Below are 19,984 nucleotides of genomic sequence, written 5' to 3' on the forward strand. Positions count from 1 at the left end.
ACTAGAATTGGCATGCCGATATCTCTTCTGGTTTTCGAGAAAAAGTTGTCGGAACTTGGCATTGCAAAATCGACCAAGTCCGAGAAAACTAGCAAAAGGTATGCAGTTAAGCACACGTTTCTCACTCGAGTCAAATTACTACAAGTCGCGTTATAATTGAGCTAAAGTCTCTTTTATCGACTACAAAAATTGGCATGCCGATATCTGTTCTGGTTTTCGAGAAATGGTTGTCGGAACTTGGCATTGCAAAATCGACCAAGTCCGAGAAAACTAGCAAAAGGTATGCGGTTAAGCACACGTTTCTCACTCGAGTCAAATTACTACAAGTCGCGTTATAATTGAGCTAAAGTCTCTTTTATCGACTACAAGAATTGGCATGCCGATATCTTTTCTGGTTTCCGAGAAATGGTTGCCGGAACTTGGCATTGCAAAATCGACCAAGTCCGGGAAAACTAGCAAAAGGTTTGCAGTTAAGCACACGTTTCTCACTCAAGTCAAATTACTAAAAGTCGGGTTTTAATTGAGCAAAAGCCTCTTTTATCGACTACTAGAATTCGCATGCCGATATCTGTTCTGGTTTTCGAGAAATGGTTTCCGGAACTTGGCATTGTAAAATCGACCAAGTCCGAGAATACTAACAAAAGGTATGCAGTTAAGCACACGTTTCTCACTCGAGTCAAATTACTACAAGTCGCGTTATAATTGAGCTAAAGTCTCTTTTATCCACTACTAGAATTGGCATGCCGATATCTCTTCTGATTTTCGAGAAATGGTTGCCAGAACTTGGCATTGGAAAATCGACCAAATCCGAGAAAACTCCCAAAAGTTCGGCAATTTATCGTATGTCTTCCACTCCACCAAAAAGATTGAAAGTCGTGGTTAAATTAAGCTAAAGTCTCTTTTATCCACTACTAGAATTGGCATGCCGATAGCTCTTCTGATTTTCGAGAAATGGTTGCCAGAACTTGGCATTGGAAAATCGACSAAATCCGAGAAAACTCCCAAAAGTTCGGCAATTTATCGTATGTCTTCCACTCCACCAAAAGGATTGAAAGTCGGGGTTAAATTAAGCAAAATCATATTTTATCGACTGTTGCAATCGGCATATCGATATTGCAACTGGTTGTTGAGAAATGGTTGCCAACGCAAAAAACCTCCAAAATTCCGCAATTCATTACATTTCACAAAATGGCTTCAAGTTGCGCTTTTTCGTAATGCAAATCTTTTTCTTCCCATTGATGAAAATATTAGACTGAAATAGAATAATTCTAGGCGAATTTTGGTAGTAAAGGAACATGTTTTGCTACTAATTACCGATGTAATTCACTTGTCTCCTGATAACAAATTTCCTTGCGTTATCAGTGGCTGAATACCGAAACAATGCTGAAAACAACGCATCTGCGGTGATCGATAATTGTGACAATTAATGTTTATCTACACGTGCCGAATTCCGATTAGATATTCGATTTGTTTTTCGTTTTTCCAAAGCCGAATGCTCACGCAATGTAATTTGCAAGGACAACAATTATTTCGATCACAAATGATTGATCAAATATTTGCCGATTGATGATGTCGATAGATCTTCATTTGGCGTTACTTTTTAAACTAGAATGTAAAAATGGAATTCGGGCAATGTTACGGATGATTAGTCGACTCATGAATTATGAGTTAAAACCTACGCTTATCTAAGCGCCACTGTTTAATATAGGATATCCAGATAATAATGTAATCATTAATTATTATGTACAAAAGCTAGCGAAGCAGACTGGCGATGCTTTTCCTGATATGTTGCATGGTTTCGGTTGTTTTTCTCTCTGGGTGCCGATGGTGTTGGCCAATGTTCAAACTCGCGCAAAGTAATAAATAATTGATGTCGATCCGTATCACACACATAAATTTCATTCAGTGATCACAATTTAGTGCTGTGTTTAATCGGAAGTGTACCAGCGATGTGATGAAGCTTGTAATATAATTCAAGTTATTTGAAATTAACTATCAATATAATAAAAATAATAGAGATTTGAGGCCATTTCTTCAATTAGAATCCACGCATTTGATACATGCAGCGTTTGTCTTAACAGGGAGTTGGTTGAAAAAACAGGATTTTGCGTTATTCGGGAAAGTAGCCTGGTCAATTCCAGACACAGAAGAAACATTTAGAAAGAACAACTGGTTGCGAGAGTTATTGAAACCCCATTGCTTTGGCTGGAAAGCATCGCGTAACATAATAGGTTTATTGCCTTGTTTTGTCATTTATTTTGGGAGAGCAGGCTAGACAGGATAAACCGGGACCGCAAACAAGATGAGTAAATTGGCTCGAGTGACAGTCGCACAAAATACACAGTGTGTCGGGTTTCCTATTTTCGGGATAGGGATCCATGTCGCAGTTGTCGTTGTTTGGACGGCTGCAGACGGCGTAATTTGCGCTTGTTTTATTCGCCCATTTGAGGGTTCTTAAATCCATGTTATTGGTGAAGTTCCAAAACAAACAAAACCCATTAGACTGTCGCAATTGCGGTCTTAATGGGCGCATATTCATTTACTCGTCGTAAATGTCTTTCAAGTTAAACCGTGAAAAGGAATTTATCTGATGCCAAATTGCTTCACATGCTGGCGATTTTCTGAAAAATGCGACTTGACCAGAATTTGTCGTTTTTCTGGTTGTGTTTCAGGATCGAGAATAAGCCTTGCAATTTTAAAGATGTTCATAACCAAAGCACAGGAATAAAATAGTCTCAGACTGTTTGGGTTTGGATTTCCCCATTATTTTTATTTTAGTGGAAGTTTTCGAAAATAGAAAAAAAAAATTATTTTGTAAGAATTATTTAAGGGCGACGACCGTTTGCAAGAGTCTCGCAAGATTCTTGTAAAAGTCTTGGTCTTCAATCTTGCTCATCATTGCTGCTTTGCCGCAATCAAATCAATCGTACGAAACTTGCAACGTAGGTGTAATAATAGTTAATTACATTGCCATCATTACTACAATTGCAGCACAATTTGTTTCTTGATTGTCATCGTCCGTTCAAACTTCTCGTTCTTCAATTCCCCTAATCCTAATTAGGTGAGTAATTGCATGATGATAGTAATATTGAAATCTATTCATCCATTCGCGCAAGGATTTCATGATGGCTTTGCACATTTTCGACGCAATCTCATCCATGAATGAATGGCGCCTTTCAATTTCGGAGCCGTCTTCGGCACCGTTATTCTCACTATTCCCTTCACGTATATTCAACAGGACAAAGTCCGTTCAGTGTCGTCAATTCCACTGATTCGTGAAATAATGCGACTTGGACATTTCCCACACAATTGTTCGATTGTTTCATCAAATATCTGCCATGTGGTAGATGGCTTGATGGCAATATCCACTAGCTTTGGCTAGAAAAATTGTTCTAGTTCAAATGTTATTATTCTCTTTTTCACGATGATCGCATGAAAACAACAAACTGCAGAAATCATCTTTGGGGTTATAAAAATTCCAGTTTTGCCACTGGTTTCTGAATCCATAATGCGTCACTTTGCCTATTAATAAAAAAGAAACAAATCTCACAAATTCGCAGAAATAATTGCAAATCTTTGGTATATTCCTTCAATCCACGACAACTGCGCCTCCTCTCCTTCCCCCATTTGCCAATTTTGTTGTTCGAATTTAAATAAAACGATTTGTATGTTAATGGACGCGAACTCCTTCCCGCGCTGCCGGTGACAGTTATTTTTAGATTTGTTTTTGTCTGTTATATTATTTTATTAGCATTTTGTTTGCTTAGAAATCCAAAGAATAATTTGCCGTCATGCAAAACATGAATGATTGAGACGGTACCGCGTTGCCAGGATTACTGTGCAATCTACAAGATTGCGTTTGCTTGTTGGTTTGTGGGTGCCCACAATTGATGAGAACAATATCTCTAATTTTATTTACGTGTGGGCGGGGTTTAAGCTTTTGTGTTAAAAGTTTGTGCGCCCATCATTATTTGAACAATCGGAGATTTATGCGTTTTTAGGTCGTCGTCTTACCAGAATCTCTGTTCCGAAACGAACGCTGCAGATTGTCATTAAATGAAACTACTTTCCCCATTCCAGAACGTAGCTCGCATCGGTTTTCTCGCTCGGACACATGGGCGTCTGTACGGGATGCTCGATAGCTCGTGCACTACCACGTTCCAAATTGATACGTTCACGACTTAAATTTCTCGATTTCAAACGGGACAAAGTATGGAAAAATATTTTGGCGCCATTTTTGAATCGCATTTTATAGCATTAGGGGCATCACTCTATTCGCCTTGTCCACTAAAATCCCGTTGAAACTGGTGAAGAATTGAAAAATAAAACCGAGATTACGAGGCTTGTGGCAAATTCCATTTTTAAGACTCTTATTGAGGAAATTTATCGATTTCGACTCGTTGTTTTGTTGAAATGGATGGCAACAACGCACCGGAAAGGAATGATACAAAACATTGCCGAAAAGCGACAAGTGCAAGCAAATAAAGATACATCATCAGCGAAAGAAAAAACAACTAAATTTATTGTGTTTTCCGTTCCAGCGGAAATGTTTGCAAACTTGTTTACCATAAGGGGAAAAGTCGTAATCAGTCGGCAATAAAAACGTGTCCGCAAATTTATGTTTCGAATAGAATGCAATTGCTGCACCATTTGATAACAACACTCTGTTTTTTGGGTGTTTGGTAATTGATTTTTTGCAAACTTGTATGTCTATTACGAGAAAGCATGCTACAATCAAATATAGATTATTGAAATAGAAAACATGCTTTTGAATATTGATAAAGTATTAATAAAAAAATTTGTTACAGAATATGTTTGGCACGTGTCTCTATGTGAAAGAGGCCTGGGCCAGGGAAGAACTGGAATATATCGACTATGTTTAACGGATAAAACCGTAACTCTTGTTAAAGTGGACCAGCCAATTCCCACCGTCATCGAACTATCGCTCAGCAACGTCCGAAGTTGCGGACACCTGCAGAACTTCTTTTTTCTAGAGGTAATATAATCAATTGCCACTTATTCAGCGATCTGAAAGTGACGGAAAGCTAATCATGTTTTTCAAATGATTTGCACGTTCCATTATTATACGCTACCTCAAGTTAGGATATGATCAATTATCTATCCAATCAAATTTAAATTAACTACTTCCTATTTTTTGCATAACAAACGCAGGTCAAGAATAAACCAATTTAATTATGACCTACCTTAATAGCGAAAACGTTTCCAATTACTATGGCATGGCGCGGTCTCGCTCCTTCTCGCGCTCCCACATGGGAAAAGTTCTGCATCGACCACAACAACCGAAATAATTAATACTTCACATTGAATTCAGACTTTTATTCTTTGTTAGTATTACGGCCCATAATCGATTTAACCGGTTTATGAGTACGTACGCGTTCAATTGATAATTTACTTACTTGGAACGAGTAATTATCGCTATGGGAAAGTGTGTTTGATAAACTGTTTCTTTGATTACAAAACACGGAGATTAATATTCCGACTATTGAAAGAACGGGTTTTTTGCTAACCCTGGCTATGAAAGAGGTGTCAAAAACATTCTCTCCGAGTGTATCGTGGGCACATAGCGACTTTCTGCTATCGAATATTGTCGGGTCCGAGAGGCAAAAAACTGCTATTTTTTCTTCTTTTGATGCCTTACCAATCTTTGAAATTATTCGCTGCATCGCCTAAAATCCGAATTTTAATGCACTTAATGCAGTTTTACGTAGTTTTGTTTAGTAAACACAAACGAAATTATTTTTTAATCTTTGGTGTTTCTCTTGTCTCACTTTGATGCTGGCCATTTTACGTCGGCATAAAATGCACGGGCGAAAAAAAGTGCAGGTTTCCGGAGTGTTCTTTTCAGACTAAACTCAGCTGATGAGAGCCAATAGGCTCGAAACCGGTTCTGGGGGCGCCTGAGATTAGCACACTGCGTGATCGGTACCTAGTTGCATCAGAAACCTTTAACAGTTCTGATGTGGCTGAAGGTTTTATTATTCCCCATAACAGTAGACGAATTTATTGCTGCGATTTCCAAACACGTCGATCGAAATTAATTGGCTTCGCAAGCAAGTCGATCGCGTAAAATATGTGCAATGTTTAATCACATTACAACAATAAGTCATCAATTTTTAGAGTGAAAAACGTAAAAATGTTGGCGCCTAAAAATACGCGCCACTTGGTTCGGTCGCTCATAAAACCGATTTACGCTAACCCATTGTTAGCTGGCAGCGGTTGGCGCCGATCTAAAAACTATTAAAAAGCCACTGGTCTTTTTTTTCGGTTTATTTTCGAAATGGGAGGCATTTTAATAATTTAAATCGGTTTTACGACCTTAAACTTGACATTTAAACCGCGTCGTTAAATACACGCGCGCAATATATTATATGCAATTTTCAGATCGATGTTTTATTGATGTTTTTTGCGAGGTTGCCTGTTGATCGGCATTGTTTTTTAGTGCTTTTTACGTTCCGAATTATTGCCAGTGCATATCAATGAAATATAAAATCAAACACAATCAGGATGGTTTTACATCACTTGAAATTCATACAAAATTTGGCCAATGGCAAAATTTAAAAAATTGCTTCAGTTAAAAGACCAAATTTTTCTACAGAACATTTTGCCGTGGGAAATTTTGTAGAAAATACACACGTTTGTGCCTTATTTCCACACGTAAAGAAACACAGAAAAAACGGATTTCTTTGCACATTAATATTAAAATTCTAGTTTGTCGCATTGCATCAGAAATGGCTTTATTTTACATTTTACTTTTGGATTCTCAATACAAACGTCTAACGGGTGGCTTGTTGGCATCCGAGCTGAGAATACGAATTGCAAATGCACATTTTGCTTCCTCCAAGGTTACGTTGGAATCGGCACCGTTTTCAAGTGCTCTAGAAAATTCGTTCACACATAAATCGCATGGATTTTTACGGAAAAGGAATAATATGGTAAAAATTTAGAGAAAGGAAATACCTTGAGAAAGAACTGGCGATTTGTGTTCAAAATTTCTGGTTTTAATAGCCGCTCACTTGTTTATATTGCCGTTAATAAGCGAGTTTTTATGGATTCATTAAGTCGATTGACTCCAACAAGTGTCTGTCCTCACTTTATAAATTATAAAAATACAAGTCGATTCAAAATTCCGGTGAAAATCATTCCAAAAACATCATTGCTTTAGCTTTACCTTTGGACACGCAAATGGAAACATTTCATTTTAAACCAGTAATTTTACAGTTTTATCAGAGAAACTATGACGTAAAACGAATAAATCGCACCATTTTTTTGCGTAGAACCAACAGGCATTTACGCAATTTTAATGAGAAAGACGTCGTTTGCAGGTGAGATCAAATACTTTGTTTAAATGATCATCGCGTAGACTAAGGAAAATTTTACTCTTCGCAACCCAGATTGGTACTGGTGCAATTTTGCTTTGAAAAGGTCGCATCTTCAAAAACGCTGCGCCAAAAGTACCTCTGAAGATGCAAGCCACTTGTGTTTGCGAAACGTCAGGAAAGCATTCTGTTTCACGGCAGACTAAAAGCCGGAAAAACTAGTTAGTTTTACAAGGCGTTGTCACGATTCTACATTTAAAAGGTTTGCCAATTAGGAAAAGTGCAGACTATTGTACAAACTTAAAAAATAACAGCAGTTTAGAAAATACTGATGGAAGAAAACGTTGCAAAAACGTTAAATTTTTGTCTTTTGGTTTCAGGTTGGGCGAATGAGTGAGATTGGGGCTGGTGAGATCTGGTTTGAGGCCGATGACAGTAATATCGCCTTAAACATTCAATCAACAATAACCCAGTAAGTAAATTTCTAAAAATATTTTTTTCTCTATTAAAAACGTTTGATCTCTACTAACTGTACAGTCCAGAAATCGTCGATTAAATATGCGTGTGTTACTTTAAATCGTAACTAAGCATGGTGGGCACGTACCCAACACCCGTCTAGACCAATAAATAACTCGGTTGTCAAATAAGAATGATATAGAATGGAATTTGTCCAGGAAGAAACGTTTTTTGTGCAAGCTGTTTTGTACCACGCAGACAATTTGGTTGGAGAATCAAGCCAAAATATTTAAAAAAAGGGCGTAAGGTAATTTATTGTATCAGTTTAAAGCAATATTTGCTGTTTTTTTAAACCGCTGATTTTATAAAGAATTTTCCATTACCATAAAATGCTTGGTTTCGTTTAGTAAACCCATCAGAATAGTGGATTTTCATCATTCTTGTCACTGTGACCATCCCAATTGCCAGCAACATTCATCCAAAAAGTTCAGTTACCTTAGTCTAGGGCTAACTCCCTTATTTTCCTATGGGAGGGACCGTTTTCCCACACCTTGTCATTGTATTACGAACATTAATTCTTTGCTGCGTAACGGAAAAAATGGAAAAAGCCCCCATGGATAAATGTTAATTGATTGTTTACAGGAACTGTTTGAGGTGGTGCAAAGAACCGCATTTGTTGCAATTGGTCGATCGCATACAAATCGACGGGGGACTTGACTGGACAAGGCTTGTCATTCGAAAAAATCCATTAATATAGAACCCGGAAACTTTCCAATATGACCACCTAGTTGCTTGATATGGGCTTTTTTTCATCATTTGCATAGGATTTATGTTAATTTCTGTGCGGCTTAAGAAATTAACTTGTTTTCAGAGTGACAGCCAATGTTAATTGGTCAGTGTTTTTCTATTTTGAACCTGCTCGCAGTTTTAACTAGTTTTCTAAATTATATCAAACTGGTTGGCAGGTGAATTTTAATAAAATTGGCATCATTAATCGAAAAACTCGCCAACAAAATCGCTTCTGACTTTGTTGCGACTACATAACAAGCGAGTGAATTATTCATTTTATTATTTGTTTAGTTTGAACACTTCAATTTTACTTTAATGCATCAATGCGAGAACCATTCTGCAATCGATAACGGAAATGTTTTCGCACATTTTTGGCTGGGTTTTAGTGAAACGGGGCTAGGGAGTCAAAAAAAGTTCTTCATCAACAGTAAAAACACACCAGCTTCAGAAACCTTCCTATTTAAGCTGAAAATTTTTTAATGAACCTCTTAATCATTAAATGTTTGTTGTTAAAGGAAACCGTTAACTCGTCTGAGTTCCTAAAACATGAATAGGAAAAGGAATTTGTCGTTAGGAAACATAAAACATGAGCAGCACGTACACTGCCGGTTCGAGTAGAGGATCCTCGTTATTGAATCTTTCGTCTGAATTATTATTTTATGAAACATAACTTTAATTATCTTAATTAGCTTTCATTGTTAAGTTTTCAACACCATCATTAGACATTATCATGCCTCGAGATGAACGTTAGTAAATGCGAGTGGGTGGGTGCATTTAACACGTTTTTTTGCAAGAAATGTAATGGATTTTCAGCTTATTCAGGTCATTAATGAAGTAAAAAATAAAATTAATTATTTTGCTATCGTAATGGTTTTGTGGGAAATAAAACGAAAAATATGTGAGACAAATTAAAATGAATATATCAAAAGTGATTGTTTCTCAACAGTCTTTTTAATTATTTGTGGTTATTGATTTTCTAGTAACGTTTATTCAGCAAAAGTAACGTTCAAGCCCTCCGATATCAATAGGCGGCAGAAGAGGGCGCAAGAAACGAAAAAACGTGCCCTATTAGCAAATAAGAAAACCAATTTTAATTAATTTCTTTATCCGCAGCCTTGTCAGTTCGAATAAATCACCTTGTTATCTTTGGCCAGGTCTCTTGATGGGGTCACACTTAACAGGGAATTTACATTTATTAAATTAAAGGCAACAGCAATTTTCATACCGAGGGTGCCATTTGTTTGGTGATAACCATGGACGAAATGGGTACGGTTTGCAACTGTTGACTAATTGAACTGTCCCCTTCGTTCATGCTGATTAGATTATTTAGCGTTTCCAATTACCGGCTTTTATTTAAGTTGATATTAATGAGCGAATAATGTAACGACATTAGTTGCATTTCTATCTATCCCACCCGACGGACGTTTCGATAGCATTTGCCGGAAGCATTCTCAAAGGTGATGCTTCGACTGCTTAAAAAGTGCGTGCCACATTTACGTTGCTTCTCATGTAAATATATGAAAGTCCAAGATTGATTTCAAGACATAAAATCTATGCTTGGTACTTTTCTCTCAGCGCTTTAATTGGCTTGTTTAGGTAATTGGTGCGAATACTCACGTTACGGCAAGAGCCGAAAAATCACGTAATCGATACCGCACGGTGTGAACGTTTCATTTGCAAAGAAGCGAAAAAGTCGGAAAACCCGTGCAACAATTAGCGCTGCTTAGATCATGCCGTAAACTTAAAATTTTTCGAATAATTTGCTAAGCAGTTCGCCTCCTGTCGGCCTGCCGATCTTACGACATCAGCTGTTTTCGAGCTGCGAATAAATTTAATTATGATGAATTTATTTGTTATTTGGAGTCTGGTAAACAGCCATCAGTGGCGGTACAAATTGTCATTTTGGTCTATTCATGTTTCAAAAGTATCACAAATGTAGCAGGAGTCAGGAGTAGCATCTCTAGAAATGTTGGTCGCAAGTGTAAGCGAAACGTCTGATGGAAATGCTAATAGATGAAAAGATTTTCAATTTTGCAACTCTACAATTGCATTATGAAGCATAATCAGGGTGAAAATTGATCAGTTTTGTTCATAATTTACTATACAAATGTGGACTGGAAGAAAGTTATGTTTTGTCGACTTAGGATTTTATTCACGTGTTTGCATCTTTTAAGCACGTGCTCGCACTTTGACATGATTTTCTTTATTAGTTATATGACTATGGAAAGCGACTCTCTTTAAATACTGAATCGTTTACCTGTGAGTGAGCAAAGCGTCGTTTTCATCGGCAAACATTCTTCTCTGGTGACTTGGCCCGTGTTCCTGCTCAAGATCTGAATGATTTTTCAATTCAATTTTTTCCTGAGTGCTAAGTCATAACATTGTTGGCCTGCTAGAAGCTCATTCTTCCAGTTCCTGATCGTTCACTTTTTTGGCTTCAGTTCTTCGACTACTTCAACCATGTGCTTCTCCTCTTTTTCTGCCTCGTCCACCATGTTTTCTTTTCTAGTGCAACGTTCTTCATATTCTTCCAGTTCTTGATCCTTTAATTTCTTAGCGTTGTCCATTCCATGCTTCAGTTCTTCGGTTACTTGAATCATGTGCCTCTTGTCTCCTTTTGCCTTGTTCATCATTTTCTCTTTTTTCCTGCAACGTTGGGTTTGCTAACCATATATTTTGTTACGCCACTGAGATTGGAAAATCGAGAGCCGACAAAAATAAAGTTGTTTTGCAAAACGGTGTCGGCTTCTCATAGGCAAAATAAATTTTAATATACAAGGTTAATATTCAGAATGGCGAATAGATAGCGAAACCCATGTTTGGAAAAAGATTATTTTTTTTTAAACTGGTCTGACGATTCCGCTAATTAGATGCGGCATAATTAATCGGAGGCTAAACAGCAGCCGATTGGTAACGATGTTTTCTGGATTGTGCTGTAAAATCGGGATCAGTCTGGCTATGTGTTTGCCAGTTTGTGATTCGTCATATAAATGTCGTGTCGAACGAGCGCTAAAGCCACAAGTGATCAGTTATTTGGATTATTAAGTAAAATATTCAATTTGATATATTCGAGTGTAACAAACTCATTGTTATCTCACGGTCATCGGTTATGCGTTAAAATTCATTGTCGTCAGTCCTCAAAAGAAAAGTGTAAACAAATGACAACATTAATTGTTTGCGTGACGAAAATCGGCCTACCTGTTGACGTCAATATATCATAAGGTAATTTTACATTTTTTCTCATAAAAATGAAATGTATTTTTTTGACGCCGTGTGACGCAACACAATCTGGACGTGTGGACTGTTATTTTATGCAACTTTTAACATTTGAGCACGTTACCGCATTAATGAGCGATTTGTTAATTAGCTGCGTTTTTCTGTTAATTGCAGCCGGTTTAAGAAGGCGCGTCAGCAACTAGCGACCTCAGAGGCTGCATCAGCGGCAACTGGTGGAACTGCTGCTGAATCCCCGACTGAACTACACCCCAAAGGTCGCAATCGATCTGCGAGCGCTACTGAACCCTCCAAAACCACATCCAAGAAGTTCAATCCGATTTTCTCGTCTAAGTACGCTTCTTCTCAAGGTTAGTAACAGATATTTTCACTTGAGCGATAATTGTACGCTTTTGGGGCTTTTTTGCTGGCAAGATGAGGGATGCTTGGAACTGTTTAAGAAACCTGTTTTGCCCTGGAAGAATTTTTTTTCATTGTATTGGTTTGCTGTTTCGCCCTCCAAAAACGCGACCTAAACTAACAAACAACGCATCTAATCTAAGTGTGTGCTTTTCTGGTTGAATGGGCGAATTCATTCGCAATTACTGCACGTCCAGATATTTTCTGCACAATGAAATAAAAGCCGACACGTGGAGGTGCGTGGGACGCTCCAAAACGCCTTGGGGCTGACTTCAGCGCCCTTACAAGGGATGATTGGAATGTTGAGTTTGGTTTTGGCCTTTTAGGCTGCATGTTTGGAAGAGTTGGTTGGGAACTGGCATGATTTCTAAGATCCATATGTAAACCTGGAAACTGGGAGGAGGATGCCTTATCCGAAAGTTGATATTTCCGGCGATACAAGGTGTTAACAGGCGAAAAAATAAGGGGGCTTTAAGGGTTCCCTGATGCGGATCTTAGAAGTAGTAACAGTTTAGTAGTGTTATCTCAGTGTTACGGGTGTTATATGATGAGCTTTAAAAGCTTCGCTTTGAAAGCAGCGATCTTTGAGGCCCATTTTCCGGAATCAGCCACGTGCCGACCGGTTGTCGTCACCAGGGAATAGGAGAGCGCCTAGTCAGCGTCTGGTCAGAATTTCCACATGGATTGCAATATAATGCAGCACCGCAAAATTGACGCGTGCTGTTTTTTGTTTCAGTCATCTTTTTTTTCACAACACACACACGTCTCGTATGGGCACACTTCACAACTGATTTTAAGATGATTGGGAATTTTGTTCCTGTCTGTCTGATCTTCTATCAAAAGTTTGAAGATTTGGAACAGCTGAGCAAAACAAACCGTTCTTGTACATTTGTATCTTTGCCCTGTTTAGCCGTTCTTCAGTTTCTCAACCGAAAGTTTCGTTTTTTTATCGGAACCACTTTTATCGTCTAATTTTTGTTCAATAATTTGTTGTAGTCATGTATTGGTAGCTTCGCCGGTTATAGCTTTATCTCAATTTTCCACTAATCTTACTGTTTTTCTACGGGACCACACTTTGTAGAATGTTTAAAATATTGTTTATCTCAATTTGAAATGGTCCTGCAGTAGACTATGAATTAGCTGAAAGTGCAGTTTCAGAGTACGGTTCATTAAGGTTTCTACTAGGCCTGGGTAACTCAAAGAATTTTTAGGAGTTGGCGCAGTGCGCAGCGCAAATGGCTTGTTGCGCCAACCCAACGCACCGGCATCAGTTCCGTTGTTGGGAAAATGTTGATGACTTTTTTTAGATTTATTTCAAAGGCCATTTATTAATAACATTTTTGAATTTTCTTCAAATTTCAGAATTTTCCAGTTTTAGCCAAGTTGCTCTTTCTAAAGTTTCACTTAAAAATACTGACAATCTCAAGGCATTTCAAAGAAAAATTATGAAATAAATTTTTTGTCGCTTTGTAAAAAGTTTTGGAATCCCTTTCCAGCTTCGAATTTGGAACAAAAATCAAATAATTTTCTATCAAAAAACGAACAGAATAAGCGAAAGTTTTAAACAGATTATTTGGAAATCTCGTCACCTCCATTCTTCTGAACACTATGGAATGTTATGTTATGTTAAAAAATGTGGTTTTTTAGTTTTGACTGAATTTTTTTGCTTTACTTTCCACTCAAAACCGCTCTTTTTTTTGTAGAGTTTCACTTAAAAACACTGACAACCTGGAGGACTTTAACGCGAAAAATTACAAGATAAATTTATAACTTTGTAAAAATTTGACAAACCTTTTATTAGTGTCGAATTCGGGACAAAAACGAAAATAAATTTCTCCCGTTTTTTTTCCCGAAAATCATTAAGGTTTTCTCCAAAACCGATCACAAAACTAAAAGTTTTTAATCGAAAACGCAAAAAAGCATTATTTTCTGATTCTCTTGTTTTCAGCCAAAAACGATGAAATTTATTTTGCTAGAAAATTCGCCTCATTCCTCAGTTTGCAGGGAACTTTAGAAAACCCATTTCGTCTTCGAATTTGGCACAAAAACCACCAGAGCGCAGAAGTTTACAAAAAATTATTGGGAAAATTCGCCGCCCTCACCGCTCTGAAGATTTCTAAAGTTCCTTTAAAATTTCAGGTCATTCCAGTTTTAACAAAGTTTCTATTAAGCAATTATTAATTCAGGAAATTCTGGCGAACTTCAGGTATCTTCTGTGAAAAATTATAAGATAAGTTTTATTGGAACACTCGCTTCCTTAACCGCTTTGCAAAAATGTTTGGAAAACTTTTTGCAGCTTCGAGTTATGGACAAAACCGCAATGATTATTTCAAGTTTTTTTCCAGAAATGTTTTTCAGAACTGAAAAAGCCCAAGTTTATAATCATTTATTTGGAAAACTCTTCAAAACTGGGGTTTCTTCACTTTTAGGCAAATATTTCTAAACAACACTGTCTCTAAACAGAAAAACCGCGTTTTTCCTAACGTTTTACTGTAAAATACTCGCAAACTGAATCTTTCATGCAAACAAATTAAGAGATCGATTTTAGAAGAAAATTCGTCGACTTTCTTTGGACTCAATTCTGTTGTTCTTTTTTTTCTTGTTTAAACAACGTAGTTAAACGTTACTCAGAAAAAATATTGACGACCTTTTTAGATGTGAAAATTCCAGTTTCGGGTCTCGTAAAGCTTTAACAAGTGAATTATATCTCATTAACCGATAAGTCGTTAACTCAGAGAGCGACAACAACTCAATAGCGCAACTCAACACAGTGTTACCCAGGCCTAGTTTCTACATTTACTTTCTTTATTTCTGCTTTAATCTTCTTTTGGATTTTTTCGTAATTTAATTTGTCTTTGTTCCATGGTTAAATCCGGTTCCTATTTTTTCTGTCTGGTATTTTTTGGCACGCATTGTGCAATGGTGTTTTTTGATTAGCAGGTAAACAAACACATGCATTACCCGCTAATTTTCCCGATTGCTACTGTGTCTTTTCTGTTTATTCTATTAAATTGGTTGTTAATATCTTCTACTATTTGTGTTTTTGCAGGTTTTTTATTCGTCATGCCGTAATGTGTTATCGTTTCCTTTTTGTTCCTGTTAATAGTTTTCGGCCAAACTTTTAGGCTCAGCAATCATACCAAAATTGCGACGTAAATTTTTTGAAGCTATTAAAAAAATATATTACGGCTACCAAGTCTTAAACTCTGACGCAGAAAAGTTTGAAAATCACTCACGTTTGCGGAGAAGCGATTTTTACCACTAAATTGATCACCTTAAAACAATGGCTCAGCGCTAAATCGCTTAAATAATTATATTAATAAAATATTGAATACGCAACTTAAATGAGAAAATTGTCGTTAAACCCTGCCACTTCATGAGGACTTTTATTGTGAAACCCGCTTGTTGCTGAACATTTTTTTCTACTTGGAGCTGGTTTTAATTGAAATTGTCGCTGTCGAAATTGAATTTTAAAGTAGATCGAGAAATTCATATAAACTTCGGCCGCTTTTCGCAAAAATGAACTGGCATGCCCTTGTCATCCAGGTACCTAAATTCGTAAAACTTCGGCCAAAGTTAGGGCGTCATTTCTCCGATATCGCTTCAGGGTGAATTTTGACTTCATTTCCCGAACAGATCAGTTGCCTTTAAGTAATGTTTTAAAGTATGACTAAATGGCCTTAGCATAGCTAAACATGTCAATTAAAACATTAAAAAGTTGCTGAAACTTGACTGTTTAGCTTAGTGTAAATGAGCTAAACGTTGTTACTTTTTGATGCAGTTTTTGCGAAGATCGCTGTTTTTGAGTATCGCTATCCCGAGGAAAATTATGCCCATTTTGAATCACCAACAGGTTTCATTCAAAATGAGAATGTTGGCATGTTATAAGCGACTTTCATGGAAGCACTGAGAAAGACTCTTTGTTGATGAGTTGGAGACAAGCACGTTAATGTGTTCGGTCAAATTAATTTAAAAAATCCCCAAAACAGCGAATATTTAAGACAGAACAACGGCGCATTTTCAAGTGCCTAATTACTTTCTCAGTTTCAAGTGCGTCAACGTCTATCAATTTGCATGGAGTAAACAACACTTTGGTGCACGCGATCCTCATTATTAAGTCACTTCAAAGAGTTCGAGTTTAGCAAAACCCACGTTGTCATACATTTGAAGATCGCAATAATCTATCACACTTAGAAAGGTGATTGAAGTCGAAAATTCCAAAAATTCTTCTCAAATGTTTAATGGAATATTTACCTCCTAGCCATCCATCTCCCACCCGGTGAAGTGGCTGATATATTCTGCAATAACAGTCTGCGATTGTAAAACAATCAATAGATTTAAATACGAATAGGAACAGAACCTTTCTCTTATCTGTTCCGGTGATATTTTGTTTTTTCTCCGTCACTGATCCCGCGAGCTTGTTTACTCCACATTTTTGTTTTATTGGGGTTTTTATAACGGCTCGTTAATCCGGTGGAACTGGTGTGGGCGAGGGTGAACAACAGCGTTAATAAAATGGGGGTATAATTGAATTTCCTGTAACGAATAAACAGCGCCACACCAACGCAAGCGACATCACACCACTCGAATGGGTTTTTAATACGTAGTTTTTTTGCGAAGCATTCACTCCAGGGACTCTGGACGAGTGTGGACGGCGCCTATTGTTTGCCTAATTTATCGAAGTGGGTTTTTTCTATGCCCCAACATTGAGGCCTCCCCTAACTGGGTTACAGGTTACAGGACATCTCAGGGTCAGCGGTAAAGCGGAGACGTAAAATGGTCTGTCCTCGTTCCGGCTCCCTTATAACGGATAACCGACGTAGTGCCCTAAATTTTCTACTACGCTGCAATGGAGTTTGTACTCCATCTGACCTACATACGGTATCGATTTGAGGCATCCCCGCGTCCAAGGGGAGCCTTTTCGGATCCATTAATTGCCACCTTGCTCTGGATACGCTTTAACGCTGCTTTTTGCATTTTTAACCCCCCAGATTAACCCATGGATTTCGCGTGTGTAACCGGGATGCGTTTTTTAGCACTGTACTAGATAACTTTCTTATCTTGCAGATCCTTCAGCTGCTGCAACCAGCGCTGCGTCGTCCGCAACAACCTGCACTACTTCAGGTATGATTGTTGTTTCTGTTCGCTTGTCATCTTTCTCGTCACTAAATTCCGATTCTGTACGAGCATTTCCAGTCGTCCTTTTTCCAAATAACACTAATACTAATTGATGTTGGGTTTCTGCCCCTAATTTTCTTATTCAGTTCTATTCTGTTAGTGTCTATTTTAATGCTTGTTGTCTGATTTTTTCACGATAATGCTTATTGTCATTGTCTGTTTGAGTTGTTCGGATGCGCGCTGCCGTTATCTGTGTGAGTCGGTTATATCTACAGGGTGTTGTGTAGGTTATTTTCAACAAAAAAATGCTTTAAGCACATGAAAGTATGAAGCCGAAGGTTTTAAAGCGCGCGTTGAAAGTCATTGATGTTGATTTTTTCAACAAAGTTTCAGAACTTTTTATTTTTGTGTGACTTTGCGGAATTTCTGATTTTCTAGCGAAAAATCGGGATTTTCCTAAACCCCTCTTGACCTGCGCTGAGCAGTTGGTATTGGATGCTTTTTGTATGAAAGTGTGGAATCTTCTTTGTTCTTTGGAACTATGCAATCAGTCAAACCATAGAGGAGAAATTTCAACAATTTCAAATTCGAATCAGTTTTTTCATCAGTATTCACCATTGAAGTGTCCAAAAGAAAATACGTAAAATTACCTGAAAAATTCAAAATTTCTTCCAAAGCAATCAGAAATGTCGAATTTTTGGGATCATTTCACGTATTTCATCTTAGACACTTCCAATCCTATCTGGCCAAATAAGATTGAGTATTCATGAACTTTTGGGTAAAAATTCGATTTGTTTCAGTTTTTTATATTTGTATTTCAAGTGTTGGAGCCTTTGCGCTAACGATTCTGGATAACCAGGGTGTTGAGTTTAGAGAGTCACAATAATTTTTTTCTCGATGTCTTCCTGTGCGTCTTCTTTCAAAAGAATTCAACTTAATCGCGTAACTGTGTGATTCGAAAAAAATACGCCACGCGTTTAAACGCCTTGAGAGTTCTTTTAATGTGACATTAATGTGGTTGCATGGGGCTTACAGTGACTGGCGTAGCGATGACCATTTTCAACCACCTTCTACAGAGAAACAGCAATAAGCGGCGCCATTCTATATCAGGTTCGTATACACTTGCCTCACTTCGATAATGGCTTTACTGTAATCGTCTAGTGCCGTTGCAGTTGTTAAATAGGCTCTTAGTTCAATTAAACCGACTATTGCATGCTCAGAACGGCCCCCCTGTAGAATCGCAGCTCGCCTTCGCTATATATGTGATGATTGATCAACGACATTTTTTTTGGAAAACACACAAAAATCAGTGAATTAAAGCCTGAAAATAGTGTATCTACAAGTGGCCGGGGGGACACATTACGATGTTCTTCAGCGCTTGTATTGAGACGGCGGACCGTGACCAACGTCACGCATATAAACCTATGAATGTGTGCATGCCGATAATCTATTTTAACGATGTTTTCCGCAATTGACATTTCGATGTTATGCGTTATCGGATTTCTCGCTGACTAAGCCGCCAAACACCTTTCTCGCCGCTGCTTGGGTGTTTTCACATCGCAAATATGCACAGCACCCAACTTATTTGAATAACATAGCTCAGTTCGTGTACTTACTTACAATTTCAGTATGTTGTCAAACAGTTTCAAGTAGTGAAACAGTAGGGATTGTGACTAATCCATCATCATTCCCACAAGATGATCATTGAGACTGTCTAACTCTTCATACTGGATTTATCTGGGTTTTTTTAATATGCTAACTAGTAGGAACGAGCTGTAGTATAGTATTTAATTCAATTTCTTATGGCCTTCTTTTGAGTCAAAATTTTTTGGGTTTTTCGATTGCATAGTTTGGAAGATATTTTAAAATGAAAATTGAGCTAAAATGATCCCTCTCGCCTTCCGTATTAAATCAAATTTTACCGCTGATCCATTGGTGCAACTCGAATTCTCTAAATTTCAATCTAAAGTAACTGGCATTAAGCTTCAAGCATCATAAAAGTGAGCATGTGCATAAGCGAAATGGAAAGCTGGCGAAAAAACCACTTTTGAAGCACCAATTTTCAATAATTTTTCTCCATGTCGACCAATCAAATTTTGAATTAAGATTTAGATTCAGAAGAATTCGAAAGTTTGAAATTAGTTTTGCGTGTGGTGTATTCAAATATTCAAAAAAATTATACCAAATTGATTAAATATGCGAAAAGTTGAGCAGTAAAAGACTACTGAAATGGCTTTTGAAACCAAATTTGAATTGTGACTTATTTGGAAAAGACCACTTATCATATTTTTTCATGTTAAAATCTGAGCTGCAACAAAATAGATTACAGCTTTTATTGTTCGTCAAGTTCTGAGAGTTTCATGATTCGACGTTTAAAAATCGATGATATTTTCATTGCAAATTCCTTCCTTCACGATGCATGAAGCGTTAACATTTAGTTCAGTTTTGATTGTGTTTTTGAAATATATCGCCAGAACACTGTGAACGTAAGGTAGGCCTGGGTAACACTGTGTTGAGTTGCGCTTTTGAGTTGTTGCCGCTCTCTGAGTTAATGAGTTATAACTCATTTATTAAAGCGAATTAAAGCTGTACGAAACCCTTGACAGGAATTTTAACATTTGGAGTATCGTTTTTCCAGCAACGGAACTGAG

The 19,984-nt window shown here is 37.4% G+C and overlaps 1 protein-coding gene across 8 annotated transcripts in view; it reads left to right on the plus strand.

The window, feature by feature from the left end:
• The window catches only part of LOC109544458 (insulin receptor substrate 1-B), a 66,389-nt gene that overhangs the window by 33,557 nt on the left and 12,848 nt on the right, over nucleotides 1–19,984 (plus strand). For 3 of the 8 annotated variants that reach the window (XM_019914639.2, XM_019914643.2, XM_019914642.2), the window contains exons 2-6: nucleotides 4,809–4,996; nucleotides 7,718–7,809; nucleotides 11,973–12,166; nucleotides 17,283–17,339; nucleotides 18,369–18,443. In XM_019914639.2, the coding sequence (XP_019770198.1) occupies nucleotides 4,809–4,996; nucleotides 7,718–7,809; nucleotides 11,973–12,166; nucleotides 17,283–17,339; nucleotides 18,369–18,443 (606 nt within the window). The remainder of the gene's footprint in view (nucleotides 1–4,808; nucleotides 4,997–7,717; nucleotides 7,810–11,972; nucleotides 12,167–17,282; nucleotides 17,340–18,368; nucleotides 18,444–19,984) is intronic. The other 5 variants (XM_019914641.2, XM_019914645.2, XM_019914648.2 and 2 more) reach the window with 2 other exon arrangements.

This window comes from Dendroctonus ponderosae, unplaced genomic scaffold, assembly GCF_020466585.1.
Source record: "Dendroctonus ponderosae isolate FM_Combo_2020 unplaced genomic scaffold, Dpon_F_20191213v2 Dpon_F_20191213_2, whole genome shotgun sequence".
NCBI lineage: Eukaryota > Metazoa > Arthropoda > Insecta > Coleoptera > Curculionidae > Dendroctonus > Dendroctonus ponderosae.